The 22981-nt window shown below is 31.1% G+C and overlaps 2 protein-coding genes across 5 annotated transcripts in view; both read right to left on the reverse strand.

The window, feature by feature from the left end:
* The window catches only part of LOC106616344 (uncharacterized), a 30496-nt gene extending 18948 nt beyond the window's left edge, over nt 1–11548 (reverse strand). For 2 of the 3 annotated variants that reach the window (XM_036358402.2, XM_036358400.2), the window contains exon 1: nt 11079–11544. The gene's annotated coding sequence lies outside the window, so the exon portion shown is untranslated. Of the gene's footprint in view, nt 1–11078 lie in introns of all 3 variants that reach the window. The other variant, XM_070111995.1, reaches the window with a different exon arrangement.
* Nucleotides 11549–15857: 4309 nt separating this feature from the next.
* Nucleotides 15858–22981, reverse strand: part of upSET (SET domain-containing protein upSET) — a 29456-nt gene continuing 22332 nt past the window's right edge. For both annotated transcript variants that reach the window (XM_036358343.2, XM_014232986.3), the window contains 2 exons: nt 22202–22339; nt 15858–22005 (listed from right to left, as the gene is read on the reverse strand). In XM_036358343.2, coding sequence (XP_036214236.2) covers nt 21659–22005; nt 22202–22339 — 485 coding nt within the window. In that variant the 3' untranslated portion in view covers nt 15858–21658. The remainder of the gene's footprint in view (nt 22006–22201; nt 22340–22981) is intronic.

The raw sequence follows: 22981 nt of genomic DNA on the forward strand, positions 1-22981 counted from the left end.
TTTGTTGCTCTTCAGCTAGTAAAGAAATTCGAAAGGGCTGTCGCGTCCTTAAATTTTTCCGGCAGCGCCCATTTACATCGTGTAGTTTTCATTCCATATAGCTGCGCATTTGCCTTGAGGATTTATAGTGTAGTGATATTTGTCGCGTTGCAGTTTGTGACAGGCTGTGTGCATGCGTGTCACTGACTGCCTCGTGATAGTGGTTTATTTAAAGTAATGCGCTTAACGTGTAGATAATATAGAGATGTGTTTGGGTGTATAGGTGTATATGTATGTATGAGGTAGTATGTAGTTATTTACTTGTTTCACTTAAATATTTAATCGATTCTATTATATAATCTCATTAGTGTCGGCAAATTGCGGTTAACTGAGGCGTCATTTTATCCTTTTTGTTGATTTCATTTTGACTTTTCACTGCAAGCTCATGAACCTGAGTTGACATTTAATTTAAAAAAGTTAACTGGAAGAGCGTATGAGATAAGAAGATATTGCAGTTATTATACTACAACTATTTGTAATATGATATGTATAAAATGAAAAATATATATGTAAATACCTCAGAACACCATTAAGAAATTTTAAAAAATGCTTCCGTTATCTACATTCACATCTCCAGAGAAAATATGTGTTACACAGTTTTTCTTCGATGAAGTCAAAAACGCAAGCCAATCGACTGAAAATGTGACTAGTGCTTATGATCCTGATACTGTATAAGTCAAACATGAGCAATTTTAGTTACGTCGATTCCATTTCGGTAATTTTGATGTCAAAGCCGCGCCACGTTCTCGAAGATCAAATGTCGAAAATATAGATAAAAAATAATAGAAATCGTGGAGCCCGATCGTCGTATATTCCCTGTTTCGATTGCACAGAAGCTAGGCGTGACAGAAAAAACGGTTTGGTACCAATTAAATAATGCTGGATATAAAAAGAAGCTCTGTGTATGAGCGTCACAGAAGTTTAACGCAGAAACCTCATAGACCGAATTTCCATCTGAAACAAAATCGATTGATTTCTCAAGCGGATGGGTACTGGTATTGAAAAAAGGGTCATTTACGACAACGTCAAGCGAAAGTGGTCGCGATCGAATCGGGGCGAGCCGCCGCAAACGGTGACCAAGACAGGGCTGACGGTCAGCAAGTGTAGTACTATATGTTTGTTGGGATTGGCAGAGCATCTTCTACTATGAACTGCTCACATACTGTTAAAATTTTTACTCGGATCTGTACTATCAACAAATAGATCGTCTGAATGAAGCAAACGCTCAGAAGCGGCCAGATCAACCAATACATACCCTAACCTTCAATTTAATGTAAAAATAGTGGATTAACTACAACTTAAATGTTGTGAGCGTAAAATATTGACCAGAGCACATTGAACAATTAGACTGATAAACTTGCTTTGGGAGGGTGGTACTAGTAGAGGATCGTTTAGCGACTTTGTTCGAATTCAAGTACTATTTCGATAGAAATGTGAGATTTGAGATATAATTCATCTAAGAATATGAGCTTAATACAAATGTTTGACAGGATCAGACATACACTTACATATATAAAAACGAGTGGATATGCTGCGTTTGGTGGAACTATGCTCTAATTTGGATACGTAATTGAAAATATATTTGAAAAGGATGCTGAGAATCGCAGTTAGATGGATGTATGAGTATAAGTTTTATCATTGAACTACATTCGTTTATGGCAAAACAATATTTACGAATCGATACCATCAAACTGCTCACTCGGAACCGTAAACAAAAAGTGAAAAGTGTAACAATAGATGTGGATAAGGTGGACATAACAGGTATGGTCCAACTAGCCAACATCGTCCAGTTATACCGTTACAACAACGCTAACGGCAACTTTTCTGTGCACTGTGTATGTGTGGCTTCTGCTTTTCTTGCTTTACTTTTATTTATGTGCATACCTTTAATTTTCTCTTTGTTGCAAGCACTTCGAGCCATTGTATCATGAACATTGTCACCGGCGGTTGCTTTTATTTATTGATGAATTGTTTTGTTTTCTGCTGCTGTCAAGGCAAAGTGTGAAGCAAACAAACAAACAAACGATGCCAATGTTTTACTTTTGTTTTTGTTTTCATTTTTTTTTATCGAAATATCTACCGACGATGTATGTACATATGTGTGGCATACATAAAACGGTTAACATTTATCATCGTGTAACGACATCCTACCAAAAACCAAAAAAAAAAAAAAACAAGATGGATTGTTGTAAAAGCGAGAGACCTGCACACCCGGGATTATCTGTGATTTTCCGAATGCATATGCGAAACACGTAGTCTCGAACCGCTCAGATTTGGTTTAACGCAAAAACGAGGACTTCCTGTATTAATCCTCAAATACACACTTAGCACCACCGACAGCAGAGTTGAGGTCTATGCTTTGCTTGTGGTTGGACATATATGATGTTATTACTGACTCGTTTGCATTGAATGACACTTTTTAAAATTCAATTTCTGTGCAGCAAAGTCGTTTCGGTATGCAAATCTTTATTGTTAAGTATGATTGTATGCAAATTTCATTGTTTTTTCGCCTACAGCAGATATAAAGAGGCTATAGTGTAGGTTTTAGTTCAAGTTGAACTTTGGCGACAAAGGATTTTAAGGATTTAAGCTCAAGTTTTAATAAATAATTAGAATTTAGTCAATTGTGACGCTCCTAAAGTACTTACGTCATTGCTAAAGCTGCTCTGAGCTTCCTTTCATATTTATATATTGTAGTTATCTTTAATGGAGTTCTTAAGCTTTAACTAAGAGGTAATGGGTTTTATGAGCAACTAGCACAACCCAGGATTGACTATTTCCTTAAATATACGAGGGCGGTCCAATGACGCCACATTTGCTTAGGAGAAATTTAGTATATAATTTCTCAAAGACGATTACTTTCAAATTTTCAGCTGAATCGGACACGTAATTTGGCTTCGACCGCATATCGAAGTGGTCTGGTCTCTGTATTTTCGAAAAATTGAAAAAGTGCAATATCGATTGGTTAAAGAGGGGATGCCTCCTCCTTGGTTAGTAAAAGAGGAGATGACTTTTCTACTTCACTGACAACCGTGAAAAATTGGTTTACGACTTTCAACGTGGTCACAAGACGTTTTTTGATAAAACAAGCCAAAGCGCTTCGAAAACGATATTGACGGTCTGTCGATTGAAGATCGGTAGGATGTCGCGTGCCCTCACTCCGGACTACAAGCGCCACCATGAAACCACCTCACAGCAGTGAACCATGGATCCACTGGTACACACCAGAGACCAAAGAAAAGTCGAAACAGCTGACTTCCCCCGATGAACCTATCCTAAAGAAGGTGAAGACTATTTTATTAGCCGAAAAAGGGATGACCATCGTGAAGGCCAACATGGTCAAGGGACTCTGATATGTCGAAGTATTGGTCCGATTTGTGATCGAAATGCAGACATAACTGCTCTATTTGGCGAAGAAAAAGTGTTTTTGCACCATTACAACAAACCGACTCACAGCTCTGACGTCACCACAGGCAAATTTAACGAATTAGGGTATGAACTACTACTCCAACCACCGTATTGACCCCGTGTGACCTCTTTTTGTTTTTGAACTTGAAAAAGCCACTCGCCTGTCAGAAATTTCAGTGAAATAAGGAGGCTATAAAGGCCTACTTTGCAAACTTCCAGCACATGCATTTTTCAGACGGTTTCACGAAATTGGAGTAGTTCTGGGTCATTTTGTATTGTTACACGTTGTTCAGCTGAAAAGTGTATTATAGCTAACTCCATTCATGATTTTCAATGCCAATTTTATCGCACACATATTTACCTTGCCAATTTATTTACTATCCATTGCCAGATGCCAGGCTTTCAAGCGAACGCGCAATACCGTATAACCTCAGCGCCACCTGCAGCACTACTTCTGCTGCTGAGCTCATAAATTTTCTGCTTATTTAGATTGCAATTGTTTAAAAATATATTTTTCTTGTCTTCTTAGGTGCAATAAGATGCAAGCGCTTACTATTTATATTATTGCTTATGGTATATGTGGTACACATATATGGCGTATATCTTAAGGTGTGCGTTATTTTCAAAATATATCAAAAAATTCCATGTCATATATATGGGAAGAGAAATAAAAATGAAAATAAAGAGCTTGTTTGCGTTGGATCCTTATTTTTAGCGCAAAACCTGAAACTTCGGGGACGTTTGCAAAAAAAATCACTTTCGAAGATAACGAACACCCTAATATGCGATAAATATAATATATATTCATATATATGTATATTACTACAACAAATAACAGCAGCAAGCCAACGGCTTTATTTATTGTATGCGGAACTCTCACCGGATTAATGGGATGCATTTTAAAATCTCTACTTAATTGTCGGTTAGTAAAGCTCCGAGAATTATTTCCGTTATGCTCGCATAATAATTACTTTACACAACGCATACTGCGCCAACTAATTCTGGGAACATCTCGTACTGGTATAGGTGATGTTTTTGTCCGCAAGTGACGAAGCTAAGCGGTGTCATCATCCAATAATCACGTGGCGCTTATGGGTAGCTGTGCACATGTATGTATATAGATATGTATATATAAACACACACGTATAATATGCGGATAATACGCTTCCAATTATGCAGCAATTTTCACACTTGAAAAGTATGCCAAAATCGCAGAAAAAAGTGCTCAAGCTCGTCATATGGCACAGAATCGATTAGAAGTGCACAAATATACGCATGTAAATATGTATGTATTTATTTCAAGCACAGCATGTTTTCAACAAATAACTGTGTCAGTATAAAATCACGCTTCACCCGCCACCAACGCGCTGCCAACAAATCAAAATTACCCATAAAAATTTTACAGCTACTAATATAAGCTGAGTTTTTAAAAACGTTTTTATTTGTGTATATGCATGTGTATGTGTGCGGGATGAAAATGGTCCACAAGGCTCAACCAAACACTAAACGGACGTCCTTGGAAAATTGTATGCTCAGTTTCGGCCAAATGTCAAAGTACTTAACACCAAATGCTGGCTCATACTGTACTCGCCCGTAAATGCCTCGATTGGCTATTAATGTTCAGCTTGGACATACGACACACATACACATGCACACCTACATACATACATTTACGTTAGTAGATGCGCTTGTGTGGTTATCGAATTTTTCAAAAGCACTAATTAAAAGAGTGCCACAAAATGCCAAACAAAATTCGTTTGTTCAAGTGCTTAGGCTTAGAATTTCGTGCCGCAGTATTTGTGACAATGCAACGAAATAAGCGATATTTAACTAGGCATTAAGTGGTTTATGATGCATGCGAGAAAATTGTAGAATAGCGAAATAGAGACCTCTGCTAAAGCACACTTGTTTACAGTCATTTTGCGACTGTGATGTTAGAGACTGTTACTTGCTAATTTTGAGTTGATAAAACCGAAAATGATAGTAAAAATATGCTATTAAAGGTCGAACCATCACCATTTACTAAAATGATAAAATTAGCTGTACATGATGGAGAATTTTTGAAATCAAATTCGTAATCAGGACACCTCAAATACCCCCACAGACCTCTTAGCACATCAGTCGCAAATTGTTCCTTCAGTTTTGTTGAGTAGTGTCATTATAATTGATGCGTTTGATGAATGTAAGCTCCTCAGCTACGTTGTCAAGCATCTATTTAGCGCCCTCTACTCATCGTCGTTTTGCAAATGATTCAAATTTATTGGTACGAGTCCAGCATTGACGCACTTTATACCCAAAACATTAACCAAAATTTGTTAAGTATATCCATAAAAGATATTGAGATCCTCTACTATCTCTCTGCTGCCAACACGATGATTTTTAAACACTGTCTCTTTAACTTTTCCGAAATTATCGTCATTAACAGAGGTGGGTGGATGACTCACATGAGTAGTCAAGTTTTCGATGACTGCACGACCTTCATTGAAAGCTTGGTGCCACTCAAATACTTATGTTCGTTATGAAGTAAACTTTCCAAAACACTTCTGTAACATTTTCAACTATTCCGTAACCGTGATTCGATGGGAATCCCAAACTTTCAACAAAACTCGTTGCCATTTTCAGGATAAAGATCGTCAGACAACGATATTATCGAACAAAAGAGGGGTTCTATAACACCTTCAAAAGTACGAACGAAGTTTTTCGTATCAGAAATATACTGGTACGCAGTACTTGCCTGTAACTACCAAGGAAGATGGCTTCGTTAAAAAAGATCGGGTTCTTTCGAATCTTTGTAAACCTCAAATCTTCTTGAGAAATCCATTTCATTAACTCGTACTTGTTATTGAAGATTATTTTATTAAATCACTGTATTCCATAAGACTACCTGACTTCCGCAAATGAGCTAGTTGCATCTGTGGCCATCACTCAAAAGACCTTCGGTTCAAAACCCGACCACGTCTCAAACAAAAAACATTTGAACATTTTTCTTTATCGCTTTCCAATAGACATTTTCACGCCATCAAGCACATTTCAGGCTAGAAATCGTTACTGCATCAAATCCATTCAACGTTCGGAGACAACCTAAAATCCGCCTAAGCATCTCCATACTTTTTTATGTTAACCACAACTAAGGGATTTTCAGAGTAAATGAGCTTAAGCAAAGTCTATGCAGCAACGGCTGCCAAAGCTGATAGCGAAACCCGAAGAAAGCAACAATTTCGACTAAGGTAAAGTCTTAAGGAACCGCTGAAAATGGAAAATGTAAAGAAGGTACGTCGGTTGTAGTTCACTGACGGTGGGTGGATGGCGCATGAGCGATTCAGTGGGCTGATGCGAGATTGCAACAAAGCAATAAAATATCCAATGTTTAGATTTGCCCATATCGCAGATGCAGATGGCATGAGCTACTTTGTGTTGTCGCCGCTGTATGAGTGGCACATTGTTGGACGTACTCGTACTAGAATGCGAACATTTCGATTCAGCAAGTGGCGGCAATGTGCTGGTGCGCTAAGTAAGCGTGTTTCTTTGCCGGGTGGATGGGGGCATGGTTTGCTTGTCCGGATGTTCGGCAACGTTGGATAACTCTCGGTTTGGTGTGAGCATATCCATAGCTGTAGAAATGCACATAGTTACATATACATAAATGTAGGGATGTCCTTCCTTTTATTTTGTTCATCTGCGCTCGTGTCGGTATGCGTACTATTGTGTGCATTTTTGTTCATCTACAACTATGTACGTATGTTTGTAAGTCATTGTGGGTGGATGAGTGTGAGTTTGGATTCATTTTCAATTTATTGCTTGTCCGTCTAACAATAAGTAAATTCTTGACAATGTAGTCATATTTATGTAGCTTACGCACATGCATGTAAATATTGATGTATGTGTGTCGACTACAAGACAATTAATATATATATATATAGTATATATATAAAGTTATGGTGTGATCAGAGTTGACAAGGAAAGCACTTTCTAAAAATCAATTTAAATCCTAAACGTCTGAAAGCGCTTTCACAACATTGTCCGATCACTAAAAAAATGTTGTCAAAGTAACTATTGTTTATTCAAGATTTGTTGTCATAGAGAGTATTGCGTTTGCAACGAAGTTTGTAACACTCAAAAGGAAACGTCGACGCTCCTATAAAATATATTTATAAATGATCAGTGTGACGAGCTTCTTCGCGAAATTCGACATGGATTATTCTCCCAAACAGCGCTGCAATCTCCGAACAAATTGTTCAGATCGGACAACTATAGCAAGTAGCTGTCATACAAACTGCGCAATCAAAATCAAGATAAATATCTCCAAAACATATCGTATTTTCTTATTAAGTATCCTTAACTCGACTTGAAGGTGGTTTAGGTATAAAAACAACGCGCCTAGAAAGAACTAGTTTATGATTTTCCGTCAATTCAAAACGTTGGCCGGTTGCGTCTTCAACTTTAGTTATAGCAAGAGTACACCTGTGAAATGACCTGTATTACAGCTTCGGTGCAGCCGAAGTTAAGTTTTCTCTGTTCAAGTTCAAGCACTTGTATATGCCACTAATGGCGTAGTGGAAAAGTTTTTTAAATCATATTTTTCGAAATTCATAAATTTCTTCAGTTTTTTCAATGTCTAGTAAATTAGGAAGTGTTTTAATATTGGTAATGTGAATAACGAATAAAACAATGTAGGTTGCTTCCGAACAAGTTGAAAAAATATGCTCCAAACATCTGGTATGGGTTGGAAGATATTTCCAAGCCAATGCCGGCTCGTAAACAGCCAACACTTGCTCTACCTTATATAAGAAATTATAATGGCGAACATTATCATCAAACGGTATTATTTTCGCCATACAATAGAACCATAGATTTAACTGTAATAATGTAAAAAGTGTTATTTGCTTCTTTTCAAGAACCATTTCAACCATTAGATCATCATCAGATCAGATGGATTTATTAGCATTTTCTGAGCAACTTAAAACTTATTAAGCCGCCCATGTGTATACTCGTCACAATAGAATGACTTTTCATCATATTTTCAATCAAAATATCCGGTAAATATTTATAGCCGAATTATATATGTAGATGAAAATATATTGAAATCTTATTTATATAAATAAATATATTGGTTAAAGTATTACAGCATTAAAACGCTACTTCCAAAAATTGTCTTCGCATTACATTTACTTTTAAAAATTAATTTCGAAAAGCAAACTAACTTTCGAAAGTTATTTTTAATTTTTTTACGAGGTTTGTTCATAAAGTCAAGTAAATTACGTAAATTCAAATAGCTGATGAAAATCTTGAAAAAAAATCTTTCACAAATTGTGCACACACTACGTTTACTTTTCTGCATTAATTTCGAAAAAAAGTAAGTAACTTTTACTTTTTCGCGATGTTTCTTCAAACAAGTCCAGAAAATCTAGAAAATATCGCAGACTCAATTTTAACTGATCATAATAATGAGTGAAACAAATTTCCAAAAATTGAAGGAGATGTTGTTGAAGACTCGTCAAAACTTTATTAAAGATTTTGCCAATAACGTAAACATGTCAGTTGATATGTGACATAAATTTTTTCCAAATGTTTGAGACAAGATACGTCTGTCAGAAAAGTTTTTACCGAAGTATTTATCCAATCAAAAGAACCATTGCATGAACATCTCTGTGGAATAATGTTAATATTAATACTGATTTCTTCGAAAACATCTCTCCTAGGAATATAGTTATACGTAACATCAAAACCGTAACCCATCCGTTCTGATTGAAGCGCACAAACGACGGATATACGCTAGATATTTTGCTTTTACATTGTTTTCAATCGAAAAGTGTTACAAAAAGTTTATAGTGGATTTGAGGATTTGAGAAAAAGCAGTGGCATAAGTATATTAGATCTGTGGCGAATTACTTCTGTGGAGACGAAAATTTTTGATGAATAAAAAATTACTTTTCAATGAAAATTAATAGGCATGTTCAAAAAGTAACACACCTAGTACGAAATGAATTTTTGTTAACTAAATTTAACTTCATTTTATTAATTTCATGCATCATAACCTGCTGTAACTAAATCTCACTTTATACAGCATTTTTTATTCCAAAATTTATTGCAAATACAGCATTTTTTATTCCAAAATTGATTGCAAAAAAATGTTGAAAGCCGCAATTGAGTCAACTTTTCGGCGGATCGCACGTGCAAACAGTACTTTATTAAAGTTACTAACAGTAAATTGGCAATAAAAATAGCTTTTATTGTCATTACGTATAAAACACATTTGCCAGCATTAATGTATGCATGCAGTGCACCATGGCGTATGAGCAACACAGAATTTATAAGGCATTTGTATGAAGGCTCTGTATGTTTGATATATAACTTTAACTGCGTATAACTTTTGAAGCAATGTTTCTATGAAAAAATAACTAGGACCATTTTTGTTGCGCGTTAAGTTTTGTATAAGAATATAGTAGTAGTTTTAATTGCTTAAGGGGTTACATGGGTTTCGTCGAGCAAAAAACGCCCTATTTTTAATAATTTTTTTTTTCATATAAAAAATGAAATATTTTATTCAAACTTTTTAGTATTCCGAAGATACATATTTGATAAAGATTTTGTGCAATTTTCGAAGCAAAATATTCAAAACTCGGCCATTGCGACTTCATTTCCAGCAGAACTCTGGAAAAAGGTGCTACTGTGTTTACAGCATTAATTTGGGAAATAACGGGCATCCTAATGTATATAGGCCGCAAGAAATTCAATTACATACAAATGTACATAGCGACTGTATATCCTGATTTTTTTTCAATTACGCACGACTGAATACAAAATCTATATGTGCAAGTAAACATGAAATAGGTTATATTGTACTATATATACACACATATGCATGCGAAATATTAAAGCATTTGTTTCATACCAAAATTACTTTTATTTGTACTATTTCTAATATTTCTGCCAGCACTTACACATCACAATGTAAGTAAATCAATTCTTCGCTTATCATCAATCATGCGAATTCATGCTCAGCAATGCAGCACATCAATCAAACGGTACATAGTAATTTTCGGCACATTTTGCCAATAACTGTAGTTATATTGCATGCATTTTGCGGTTATATTTTTGCACAGCGCGTCACTATTGCAGCCTTATGTTATATACGAGTATTATTTATTTAAACGAATTGCTTGCAATAATTTATTTAATATATTTTTTTTCTATAATAAATAATTTACTTTCCATATATTATTGCACTCTTCACATAATTGAATAACCAACGTAACATCGTCCACGCTTGGCAGCAGTTCGCAAAGGACAAGCGGAGAAGTAGAAGAAGCAGCAGCGGCAGCAGAATAAGAGGGTGCGGGAAAAAAAAACCAATTTCAAGCCGTCGTGTGGTGTGGGTGTGTTTGCGTTTCGTGTGACAAGTACGTATTGGCGAGGCGAGACGAAACGAAGCGAAAGCGCTGCTTGCCCCAAAGGTGGTGGTGGGTGCGTTTTACTGCAGCGAGTTGAAAATGGGAAGTAAAATGAGGGAAAAAAACTTTTCTCGATAGCCACTACTGCCCTTGTTTCCACATTTTACACAATATCGTATTGCAAGCACTTAAAAAATTTTCAATTTTTGTTTTGCTTTATTTTATTTTACACTTACTTACATACTAGCACACGCTGCGTGTTTGTGGCGAATTTTTCACAACGAACTTTTTGCTAAACTCAACTCATTTCACCGTAAAATGTACTTTAAGCGCATAAGTAACTGGCACACATACACACACACACACACACATTTACATATGTATGTGATTACTTCTTTTTCCTAATTTGCTTTGCGCTTTGACCAAATTGATTTACATAATTTTGCATTTTCTTAATCAATATTGCTTAATCATTTTCACTTCGTTTACGCTCGACTTTTGCGCCACTTCACTTCAATAAGACACCGTAATTGGTCGCAACACATTGTTAATGTCACAAAAAAGCAGAAAAACACACAACTTTTAAAGTATACTATTGCAACGCAAAGTTAACATTTTCACAAGCGTTGCGTTTTACGCGTTCACTTCACACGACTGCCACATTGCGATTGACGAGTCGGCGATGGCGATGGCGATGGCGAGGAATCAAGTCAAGTACTCCCTGCAACTAACTGCTCTCATGCAGTATGTTCTTGCTACACTTTCTTGTTGTTGTATTTTAATGTTATTGTGCGCTGTTATTATACGTTTAGGTGTAAGCTGTATGCGAGTAGTGCCATTCGCGCCCATTGCAAATGTACGTGTTATTTGACTTGGCGGTATTTGTAGCAAACGTGCGCTTATTATATGTGTTGTTATTGTTGGTGGTGGATGTTAATTTCGGCAGGCTCGTCGCTCCATTATTAGTTCCGGCTTTCATTCGTGTGGCGCGTTCAGTGGCGTCTTCCGTCGATTGCCTGTGCTTGTGTGTATGTGTGAGTGCGTTTATGCCGAATGCGAAAAATTTGTGAAGCTTTTGAAGTGTTAAAAAGTGCTTGCGGTGCAAAAAAAGCTTTTCGTTTGGAACAGTGTTGATATTTGCTGACCAAAAGTGGGACAAAAATTAACGTTATTTATGAAAATAGTAATTGTAATACCCTGAACAGGTTATCTTAAGCTTGCCACGAAGTTGTTAACACCCAGAAGAAAACGTCGGAGACACTTCTGAAGTACATATATATACATATATAAATTATCAGCGTTATGAGCTGAGTCTTTTTGTCTGTCTGTATTTACGTCAACTACTCCCTCAGTTTTTGAAATATAGACCTGAAATTTTGTACACGTTTTTTCTCCTACAAAAAGCTGCTTATTTGTGGTCACCGCCGATATCGGGCTAAAATAGAATCTTGCTACCTTACGAACTGATCGATCAAATCCTTGTATGGAAATCTTTTTCATATGACCAGATATCTTAACGAAGTTAGTCATAGATTATTATCCAAGGCAATATTGCAATTTTCGAAGAAAGATACATAACTCAAAAATGGCGAAAAAAGAACATAAAAACCCCAAAAGCAGCAAGAACGACTAAATTCACGTTCGTTCATGTGTCTACTCCCTATTTCGTTCTGGTTGTTGAGAAATTTAGAATTAGTTCAAAATATAATGGTATTGTCACTAAAAGCTTTACAAGGGCGAAAAATTCGCCATAAGCAATTTTAGGGTAGATGTATTCTTCGCAGAGATGAAGTAAATCTTTCAAGGGGTTATATCAAATTGTGAACCTCAAAAAATCGATTTTTTATTTACATGTACTATTGTATATCGATTGTAAATACGTATATATTTGAGAATATTCTCTAAATATTTTAAGTTGATCCGGCAAATAGTTTCGGAGATATAAGCGTATTGCTAAGAATTTTTTATTGCTTTTTTGCAACGCTGTTTTCAGAGTCGGTCAGGAAAATTTCTCCGAACAGTTGGAACACAACCTTTTTTGATATATGTGTCAGGTATTGATCAAAGGAATAAGTTTTTTCATAATAATTTCGATTTTTTTGATTCTGACAAATGACAAACTCGCCATCTCCAGTTTGAAAAAAAATAACAAATAACAAATACAAATATTTCTGTTTAAAATGTTCTTTTTCATTTATTTTAGTATTTTTTTTTAGGATTTTTCTTCGATTTTTTTCTCATTAGTAAGAATTATGCTTATAATAACTTACAATACTTTTCAATGATTTAAATATGTATGTACTATAATGTATTATACAACTTAGATTATAAATCAACAGACAGCAATCGATTGCATGTGTTTGTGTGTGTGTGTGTGTGTTAATGTCAGCTACATACGACGGCTAGGACTACAATTTTTAGGTTATGTCTGCACTTATCAAGGTAATCAATTCTGCTTTTCAAGTGAACTTATGTAATCAGCTTAGTTTTTAGATTTATAATTAAATGAACTTTAAAAAACTTTTGCTGTGGCAAATATTTTTTATTATTTTAATATAATTTGTTTTTTGTATGCTAAATGTTTTTATGAAAATTGTTGACTTTTTGCGATTGGTTTTTGCTGCCAATGGTTTTGGTTGTTGTTCTTATTTTTAATAAAATTTTAACTTACACACAATTTTTTCTGCATAATAAAATTATTTTTATGTTTTCGTTTATTTCGATTTCGTAATTCATTTCTTTTAAACATTAAAACTTGGTTTGATTTTGTTGCAAGGACTGACTAAGTTATTTTCACGTTTTTGTTAATTTCTTGTGTCTTTTTCATCGTTTTTTAATAATTTGGTTTTCATAATTTTGTTTCAAGATATTTGTTTGTTAAATTTGTATTTTTCAATAAAAATTTGATTATTTTTACAACAATTTACGCATACAATGTCGAAAGTGGAAAAAATAAAATATTTAATTACCTAAAAAATTTAATTTTGGTGTTTTGAATGAAAAGGAATTATTTAAAAATATTTTAAGTTTTATTGTAACCTCTAAAATGTACATATTTTTGGCTGGAATTGTATTTTTTTATGAATTTCAAGGGATTTAAAAACATATAATTATACAACATGGTAATACATTTAGATAAGAGTGGAGGAAATTATAAATGGACGTTTTAAAAATAATACTAAAACAAAAAATATTTAAAAATAAAAGAAAAATGAAACTTTTTAATATAAAAAAATTTAGGTTTTACAGAAATTAAACAAAATTGAAAAACAAATAAATGAAAAATAATACTACAACAAAAAAATTTAAAAAATATTTTAAAAATAGTTAAAAAAAATAAATTTTTTTTTATAAAAAAATAAGTTTACAGAAAATTTAAAAGTTTTACAGAAATTAAACTAAATTTAAAAAATATTAAGAATTAAAAAAAATTTTAATTTCTATGGTAATGAAAAATATTAGAATAATAATAAATAATAAAAGATATGGTAAATAATAAATAATATGAATTTAATAAAATATTAATTAATTTGTTGTTTATTTTCTCAACATATTGTATTACATACAATAAGAAATGAAACGATAGTAAGTTTTTTAATCTTATCAATTAATTTTTCATTGTAATTGTTTTTAAGCTTCAAAAATAGACCTTCAATATATAATTTTTATTAATTAATAATTTAGAAGTAAAAAACAGATTTTTTTGAATTTGACTTGGTCTTTTTTGTTAATTTTTTTCTTAAAAATATTTTTGTTAATATTTGGTTTTAAAAATTATATATTTGCAAAAAATATATATTGTTTTAGTTTTAAAATTTATTTATTAATTTTTTAAAGTTTTAAAAAAATTGTTTAAAATAATTGTTTTTTAATATTTATTTAAAAAAAACATAAAATCAATTTCTTTTTTAATTTTGAAATCTTAGATATTATGTATGTAGGTGTTCAATATTTGACGCACCAAAATTTTTTTCGAAGCAATATATTTTATGTATATAAATAATTTATCTTCAAGGCAATGTTAACTAAGATAATATGGTAAATTCCATAAAACTTTTAATGATAAGTACAATATATTGTAATTGAAAAAGAAAAACAAGAAAAAACGTTAACTGCACCGAAGCTATAATAATCTTCACAAATAAAAAATGTTCCATATAAGTTCGGTCAGTTTGTATGGCAGCTATATATGTACTATAATGGTCCGATTTGAAGAATTTATTCGAAGATTATACCGTTGCTTCGTATAGTGATGCATGCCAAATTTCGTGAAGATAAGTCGTCGAATAAAAGTTTTCTATACTAAAACTTAATACCGATCGTTCAGTTTGTATGGCAGTTATATGCTTTTAAAGCACGTGTGTAAAATTTCAGATCGATATCTCAAAAACTGAGGGATTAATTCGCATCTTTACAGACGGACGGACAGACGGACATAGCTAAATCCACTCAGCTTGTCACGCTGATCATTTATATATATACTCTTTAGGGTCTCTGACGTCTCCTTTTGGGTGTTTCAAACTTCGTTGCAAACGTAATATACTCTGTTAAGTTTATTATAAAATTTTATTAGTTGATTTCTTATGAGTTCAAGAAGTATTATTTTTTGGCATTCAGATGTCTCTTGAAGTTTTGTAAATGACAGATTATGTAAAAATTCGTTCCAGACAGCCGCTTAATTGAGTAAATTAGCAATTTACATACATATTCGTATTAGTATAAGCAATCGACTAAATTAACGGTGCAGCCTGAATACTCTAAAAACTTAATTTTTTTCCATTATTATTGCCAATATATACATACATATAGCATAGTTCCGTTATAAGAATATTTATACAAAAATTTACCAAAGTACTCAAAAATGTCACAAAAAAGTATGCAACCTAATGTTTTAAAAACAAATAAAAAAAAAAAATACAAAAAAAGTAAGATTCCGCATACGCCCATGCAGGACGAATAAACTAAAAATATGTAGAAATATTTAGAAACAACTTATTTCAAAAAATGCAAAAACACAAATTATCAGTTTTTTTTTCAAGTATAAAAATTTTTTATTTTCACATTGGTTTGGGTTGTGTGTGTGTACGGTTGTGTAAGTGTATGTGTTTGCGTGTTTTTATATTTTAGGGTCACAGGCCAATTAAATTCTCTCATTAGCGATAAATTAAAAGTAAACAATTAAAGTAAATGTAATAAAAATCAAATAAAATGTATTAATGATGAAAAATAATTTTAAGTATACTTATCTACGTGTTTTTTTACAGGTTACTATACATAGTTGTTGCAAATATATATATATATATATATATATATATATATATTATATATAAGTATTTAATTTAAATTAAAATTTAGCTGAGCGCAGTTGCACAACGCGTTGCTTATTTCAAAGTTTTGTTTTTGTTTTTCCCTCTTCATTTCCATTTACTATGTATGTATATAATAATAAAATATATTTATAGGCATATTTACAAGTGTTAAAAGTACAATATTTTATAACAAAACGCACACCACACACCAGCACTTGCGTCTCAGCGAACAGCTTCCAACAAGAAACATAGCAGCAACAAGTGTATGTATGTATTTGTATGTATATTGAATATATACAATATGAATGCGTGTGCATCGCGCTCATTCATTAATTATAGCTTTAATTACAAGTGTGTGTGTGTGGGTGTTTATGCATCTTTTTTTTTAATTTTTTTTAAATTTCATTGGGTTTCTTCATAGCTATATTTATATATGTACTATATATATAGTTTTGTATGCATTATTTTGCTTTGAAACTTACTGTACTAACAATAAAAATCGTATAGACTACATATTTACAAAATCTAGGCGTGTTCGGGCGGCTGTGCAGGTGTCAAATGCTGCGAGGCACAGAATATTTATTTCATTTTCAAACAGCCACAGTAGCAGCAGCAACTAACAGTGGCGAGAAAGAGTTTTGTGTAAAAGTTATAAATTTATTCTTTCATTTCTGCATTTTTTGTTGTTTTTCATAGTTACTGTAATTATTCTGAACTGTATTAAATTTTTTAAATATTTATTACTATTAATTTTTTAATTTTTAACTTTTGACATTTTTAAAAAAAAAATTTGTAATTTTCATTATTATTAAAAAAAAAATTGTATTTATTACAGTTATTTCTTAATAATTGTAATTCTCATGACTAATTGACATTAAAAAAAATTGTAATTTTCGTTATTATTTTTTAAAGAAATCTTTGTAATTATCTTTACTGCATAAAAATTATTTTTAATAAATATTTAAAAAAAAAATTGTAATTTTCATTATTTTAAAGAATTTTTTTCGTAATTTATATTATTATTTTTGAATAAATTTTTGTAATTTTCATTACAATAAAAAAAATATTGTGTTGTTTATTTTTGTTTAAGTTTTTTATTTTTGCACAGTTTAATAATATTTTTTATATCATTGCATGTTTTTTCTCTTAACACTTTTGTAACTTTCATACTATTCAAAACAAATTTTATTTTTTCATTTTTATTTTTCATATTTTTGCATATTTTGTTATATTTTTATATTTTTGCTAATTTCATTTTTTTTTTAATTTTTGCATATTCATTTTTTTTTTTGTTTCGCTTACACCAATTAACGATTTCTATGCCTGCATAGAAAACGCGTGCAACAAAATTTAAAAATATGTAGGTTTTATAGAAAAAATATTTTTCGTGCCAATACAACAAAAAAACGCCTGCACGTGCGCCTTGGGGACACCAACACCGCTACACGCTTACTCGTTAACGCTACAACTACGACGCTGCCACAACATGCACGCGCTCATTACTAACTGCTTTCTTGACATATTTACATATTTGATTTTTTTAACTATATTTAATTAGTAATTATATATTATCTACATGTAGTGTTATTAAAGTACTAAATTTAATTATAATTATGTTAAGTTTTTATTTTAATGTACATTTTTTTAAATATAGCGAAGTAATTTTATAATTTCAATATTTAGTTGTTTTTTGTTTTATATATGTATATGTATATTTTTTTTTGTGTTTGTTTAGTTTGATTGTGTATAACAATATTTATAAACTAATTGTTTTAAAACTACATTTTGTTAAACTTTTAAATTTAATTTTAATTTCAATACGCTTTTGAAAATGAAAAAGATAGGCATATATAACAGTTTTTTAATTTAAATTTCGTTTTTACACATTTACTTTTTATTAAATTATTATTATTTTGTACTGATTTTTTTAGAAATTTTACAACTTTTATTGTTTTTTATTTTATTTCTTTTTCTGTAGTTTTCTTCATAACTTCATCTTTAAATTTCAATTTTGCTGCTGCGCTCACTTAGTAACTTAACTAGGCTAGTTGTATTATTTTTGAAATAATTTCGTTTGAGTTTCGTTTAAAGAAACGTTAAATATTTACGATTAGCAATAGTTTTATAAGTAGTTAAATGTTGTTGATTTTCATTTTTGCTTTCTGCTATCTTTTTTGTTTGTTGTAACGCACTTAATTTGCACACAAACCGCAAATAATAACGCAAATAAGTTAAAAGTAGAGGGAGTTAATAAAATATGTGAGTATGTAGCAATGTTAGATGTACAGAAAAATATTTGAAAAGTAAAAAAAAAAAAATGTAGAAACTGGGTTAAAAATAAGTTCGCTTAAAAACATTAATTCAATAAATGATTTAGTTTTTTATATGCAATTTGCTGCTGAAAAATAACCGCTAGTGAAAAAATACATTAAAAAAAAAAAATATTTCACCATTTTCCACAAGCCAGCGCTGGCATTCAGCACTTTACGCTACATTAAAGTGTAATTAGCGTCTAATACAATAGAATAAAATTTAAAGTAAATAAGTAGCAAAGGAAACAAAACTAATTTCTAAAGACAGCTTAGCGTCGCGCTGTTATGTTATTATAACTAAAAGGTAATAATAAAATCAGGTAATATTAGATAGTGCTGGCTACAAGCTCACTAAGCGGCTTGGCACATTTTTCAAGTTGGACAAATCCGTAGGAAAGCGCAAAAGGTCAAACAGAGATTAAACGAGTTGAGTACACATTTTTTCTTTCCGGCGATATTTTAAATAACTACACAAAATTATAAATTTTTGGAATTTTTTATTACTTTTTTTTGGAAAAATTATTATTTTTAAATTATATATTTTTTTAAATTATATTTTTTTTTTTCGAAAAATTATATATTTTTTTAAGAAATTTATAATTTTTTTTTTGAAAAGTTTAATTTTTATTTATGAAAAATATATATATATATATTTTTTTTTAAATTAATTCTTTGATTTTTTTCATTAGTTCTATTAATTTTTCACTTTTGATTTAAAATTCTGTAACCACATTAAGTTTTTATTTCCTATACCCCACCCGCCAGTGCATACACACCACACCATATAAAAATAGAAGATATTTAATTATTTTCACACCTACGCACTGCAGTCAGTAACTAAAAACAAATAATTATTTGTATTTATATTAAAAAATTATTAATTACATTGACTTGTTGCTATTGACATTAGCTTTTATTGTTTATTTTTAATTGCTATATAATACAAAAACAGCAGAAAATTAATTTTAAAAAATTAGCAAGTTTGATTCGGTATTATATATGTTATATTTAAATAATGGCTTATCAACAGAGAATTAAGAAACGAATGTTAAAAGAGAAAGTAAAACAGAAAAGTGTTTGCAAAGAGTAAATTATAACACGGATGTAACGGTGTGTTGTAAGAGTTTTTGCTTTTTTTGTTAGGAAAGTATTACATTGTATGTATGTATCTACATGTCTGTAGTATGCCAATTGTAGGTAAAGTTATTAGAAAATTTTGTATTTGTTTTTTTGAGAGAATTTTTTTTAGTAATATCTTTCTACACAGCAACTCACACCTTTCTAAATGTGGCAACATTTTTATAGGTTTAAAAATTTAATTGCTTGCTGAATAGAATATTGAATTTCAGTGACAAACTTTCTGACAGTGTCAGCAAAGGTAGAAAATTGAAAACCGGTTATTTTAGCATTGGTCTTAGCAATTTTTGTAGCATATTTTTTGAGCTTTTGGAATATTTATAATAAATTTTTGAAAGAAAAATTTTAGTTTTTTAAAAATAAAATTTTTAAATTTTAAAGGAAAAATTTTTATTTCTTGCAGAAAAAAAATTAAAATTTTAATTATTGGTACAGAGTGGAAAAAGTTTAATATACAAAAAAAAGTTTTTATTTTTTTGCAAAAACAAAAATTTGTATCTTTAAAGAAACAAATTTTTGTGCTTTTTCGAACTTTTATACTTCAATTTTGCCCTTTTTTCGTACGAACATTTTTTGATTCTTGCACGAAAAATTAAAATTTTAATAATTAAAATAAAATGGAAGAAATTGAAAAGTTTTGATGTAAAATCTTTTAACTTTTTAATATAAAAAATTTAACTCTCAAAAAACAAAATTTTATTCTGAATTCTACGAATTTGAATAGAATGCTAATTTAAAAATGTTCAAAGAAATTTAACTTTTGCATGGCAAAATAAAAATTAAAAAGCTAAACCAAAAATGATGCTACAAAACTTTGTTTAAAATCATTTTTAACGTGATTGTTTTTGTTGTAGCAAAGTAAAACACGCCACGAATAGTTCCAGATATAAAATCTGGCAGCACATCGACTTTATAGAACCGGTTTTCAAACGTTGTGTTACAAATTTTCTACTAACCACAATATATAATATATAAGAAAGTGCAATGAAATGTTTAAAAAGTAAAACATATTTTCTAAGAAATTCACTATTTATAAGACATTTCGCAGTTATTTAATACTACAAAAAAAAAATTAAAATTAATAACAGTTATATTTACTCTTGCGGCAAAATGTATAAACCATTTTCTCACGTCACTGCTGGCTGGCTCAACTTGTTTTGGCATTATTTGCTACGAACACTGCAAAGGCTGTTTTTATTTATTGTTGATTGCAAAAGTAATGCTTTAAGCTTTCTTGTAATTAACTAATATATCGATTTATATTAATTATTTACACGCACACAAGCTGTAATTAACTAACATTAATAACATTAATTAGGTATTATTTACATTAGCATTAAATTTCATTATTAATATTAGTTACCGTTAAACTAAACACTTACGCTAATTCGAGGATTCAGTGTGTGTGTTTGTGTGAGCATGTGGGTGTGTGTGTATACGTAGCTACTAGGGTGTAGTGGGGCGTATTAGGAAATTGATTGATTTAATATTAATGTGTTTTTTGTTGCGCACTGTTATACAACAACATAGCTGATACATATAGATATACTATATAAAACGTTTCATCAACAGAATTTGTTATTATTGCTTTTCGATTCGTTAAGTTTACTTGTTTTACTTTTTTTTTTTTTTTGTTTTGGTACTCTTTCAATTTTGTCTGTGCAATAAGCCAGTATATAATATATACATATACATACATATATACATATATATAATATGTACATGTGTGTATGCATTTATGAAAAATGCAACAGCAAACGAATTTTACAAAAACAATTCACAATAGTCACAGAAAAGTTGAAGGCTAGGAAAAACAGAACCGTTATGCATTGAAGCGAAATCAATTGAATATTGCATTTGGTTGCTCATGCGCCTTCGGTACTTCTAATTTAGCAGAAGAACTGTAGTTGTCGTTCTTGCTTGACTTATTAGCAACCTTACCAACACGTCTACGCTGTACTGTGCCTTACTGCAACACACTAGCTGCTGCCGCCGCGACATACTTTTTCACCACATTAACATCGTACATGTCGTCGTTTATGCCTGTAACGCCTTGGCTTCCTCACGTCGCCGACTCACTGCCACATCTCGCCGCTACCAACACATCATCGCGTGTCGGTGTGTCACCACGCGTTGCATTGGCGTTTATATTTTTTGCCGCTGTTGTTGTTGTTTCCGTCTCATGCAGCCACTTATGATTAGAGCTAGTAGTGCTGGTGGCACGTTTACAGACGCTTGCACTGCTGCTGCTGCTACTGACAACACCACTACGTTCGGGACTTGCTTCACGCGAAGAGGCGCGCGATGTGGACGATGACGAGGAGGAGGAAGAGGAGATTTCCTCTAGACAATTGTCCAAATTGTCCGTGGACGAGATGCTGTTCGTACGATTCACATAGAGATCACAGTCTGTAACGGTTGTTGGAATGAGGTGAGTAATTTTTATAGTGTAAAAAAACCCGTAATTGTGTAAATTGAACGGAAAGCACTTTTTGATTTATGTTTTGGTTTATTTATACTAGTTATATAATGTCGGTAATATCAATTGTATGCATATTATTTTTGCAATGCATGAAAATAGAATGGTTTGGAAATGTTCACTCACCTTTTTTGAGGTTAGCAAACTCACTTGCGGCGCTGCTTAGCGTTGCCACACTCTTTTTCATATTGCGCAATAATTTTAAACGTTCACAAAGCTTCTCTTGCTGTTTCTCAAGTAATGTCGGTGCTGCGCTAAATTGTCCTAGCAAAGAAAAAAATTGTATGCTATAACTTTCTGTTTTTTTACGATAAATAATGTAAATATACAACGTATTGGGTAGCCATATTACAAAAAGTTGATGAATAATTTGTATACTTAAATTTTTCTTTTTTCGAAACTTTTTAATTTTCTTATTATTTTTTAAATTTTCTATTACTTTTAAATTTTTTAATTTTTATTTTTATTTCTTTTTATTTTTTATTTATAAATATTTTTTCATTATGTTTTTTATCTATTATTTTGTTAGTAATATCTTTTATTTATTTTTTGAATTGAACTTTATTTATTTTTTGAATTCAATTTTATTTGTTTTATAAAATTTTTTATTCTTGTTTATTAGTTCTTATACTTTATTTTGCTGTTGATTTTATTTAAATTTTATTTTATTCTCTAATTTTTATTCTTTTATGTTTTATTCAATTTTCTATTACTTTTTATTTTTTTCTAATATTTTTTTTATATTAAACTTTTTTTCTATTTTTTTTTGTTTGTAATATTAATGTTAATTATATCAATTTATTATACTTTAAGCTGTATTATATATTCAAATTATTATATTTTTTAATTTTTTATTTATATATTTTAACGTTTAATTTTTAATTTTTTTTTTCATAGATTTTTTTC

Source organism: Bactrocera oleae, chromosome 6 (assembly GCF_042242935.1).
Source record: "Bactrocera oleae isolate idBacOlea1 chromosome 6, idBacOlea1, whole genome shotgun sequence".
Classification (NCBI taxonomy): domain Eukaryota; kingdom Metazoa; phylum Arthropoda; class Insecta; order Diptera; family Tephritidae; genus Bactrocera; species Bactrocera oleae.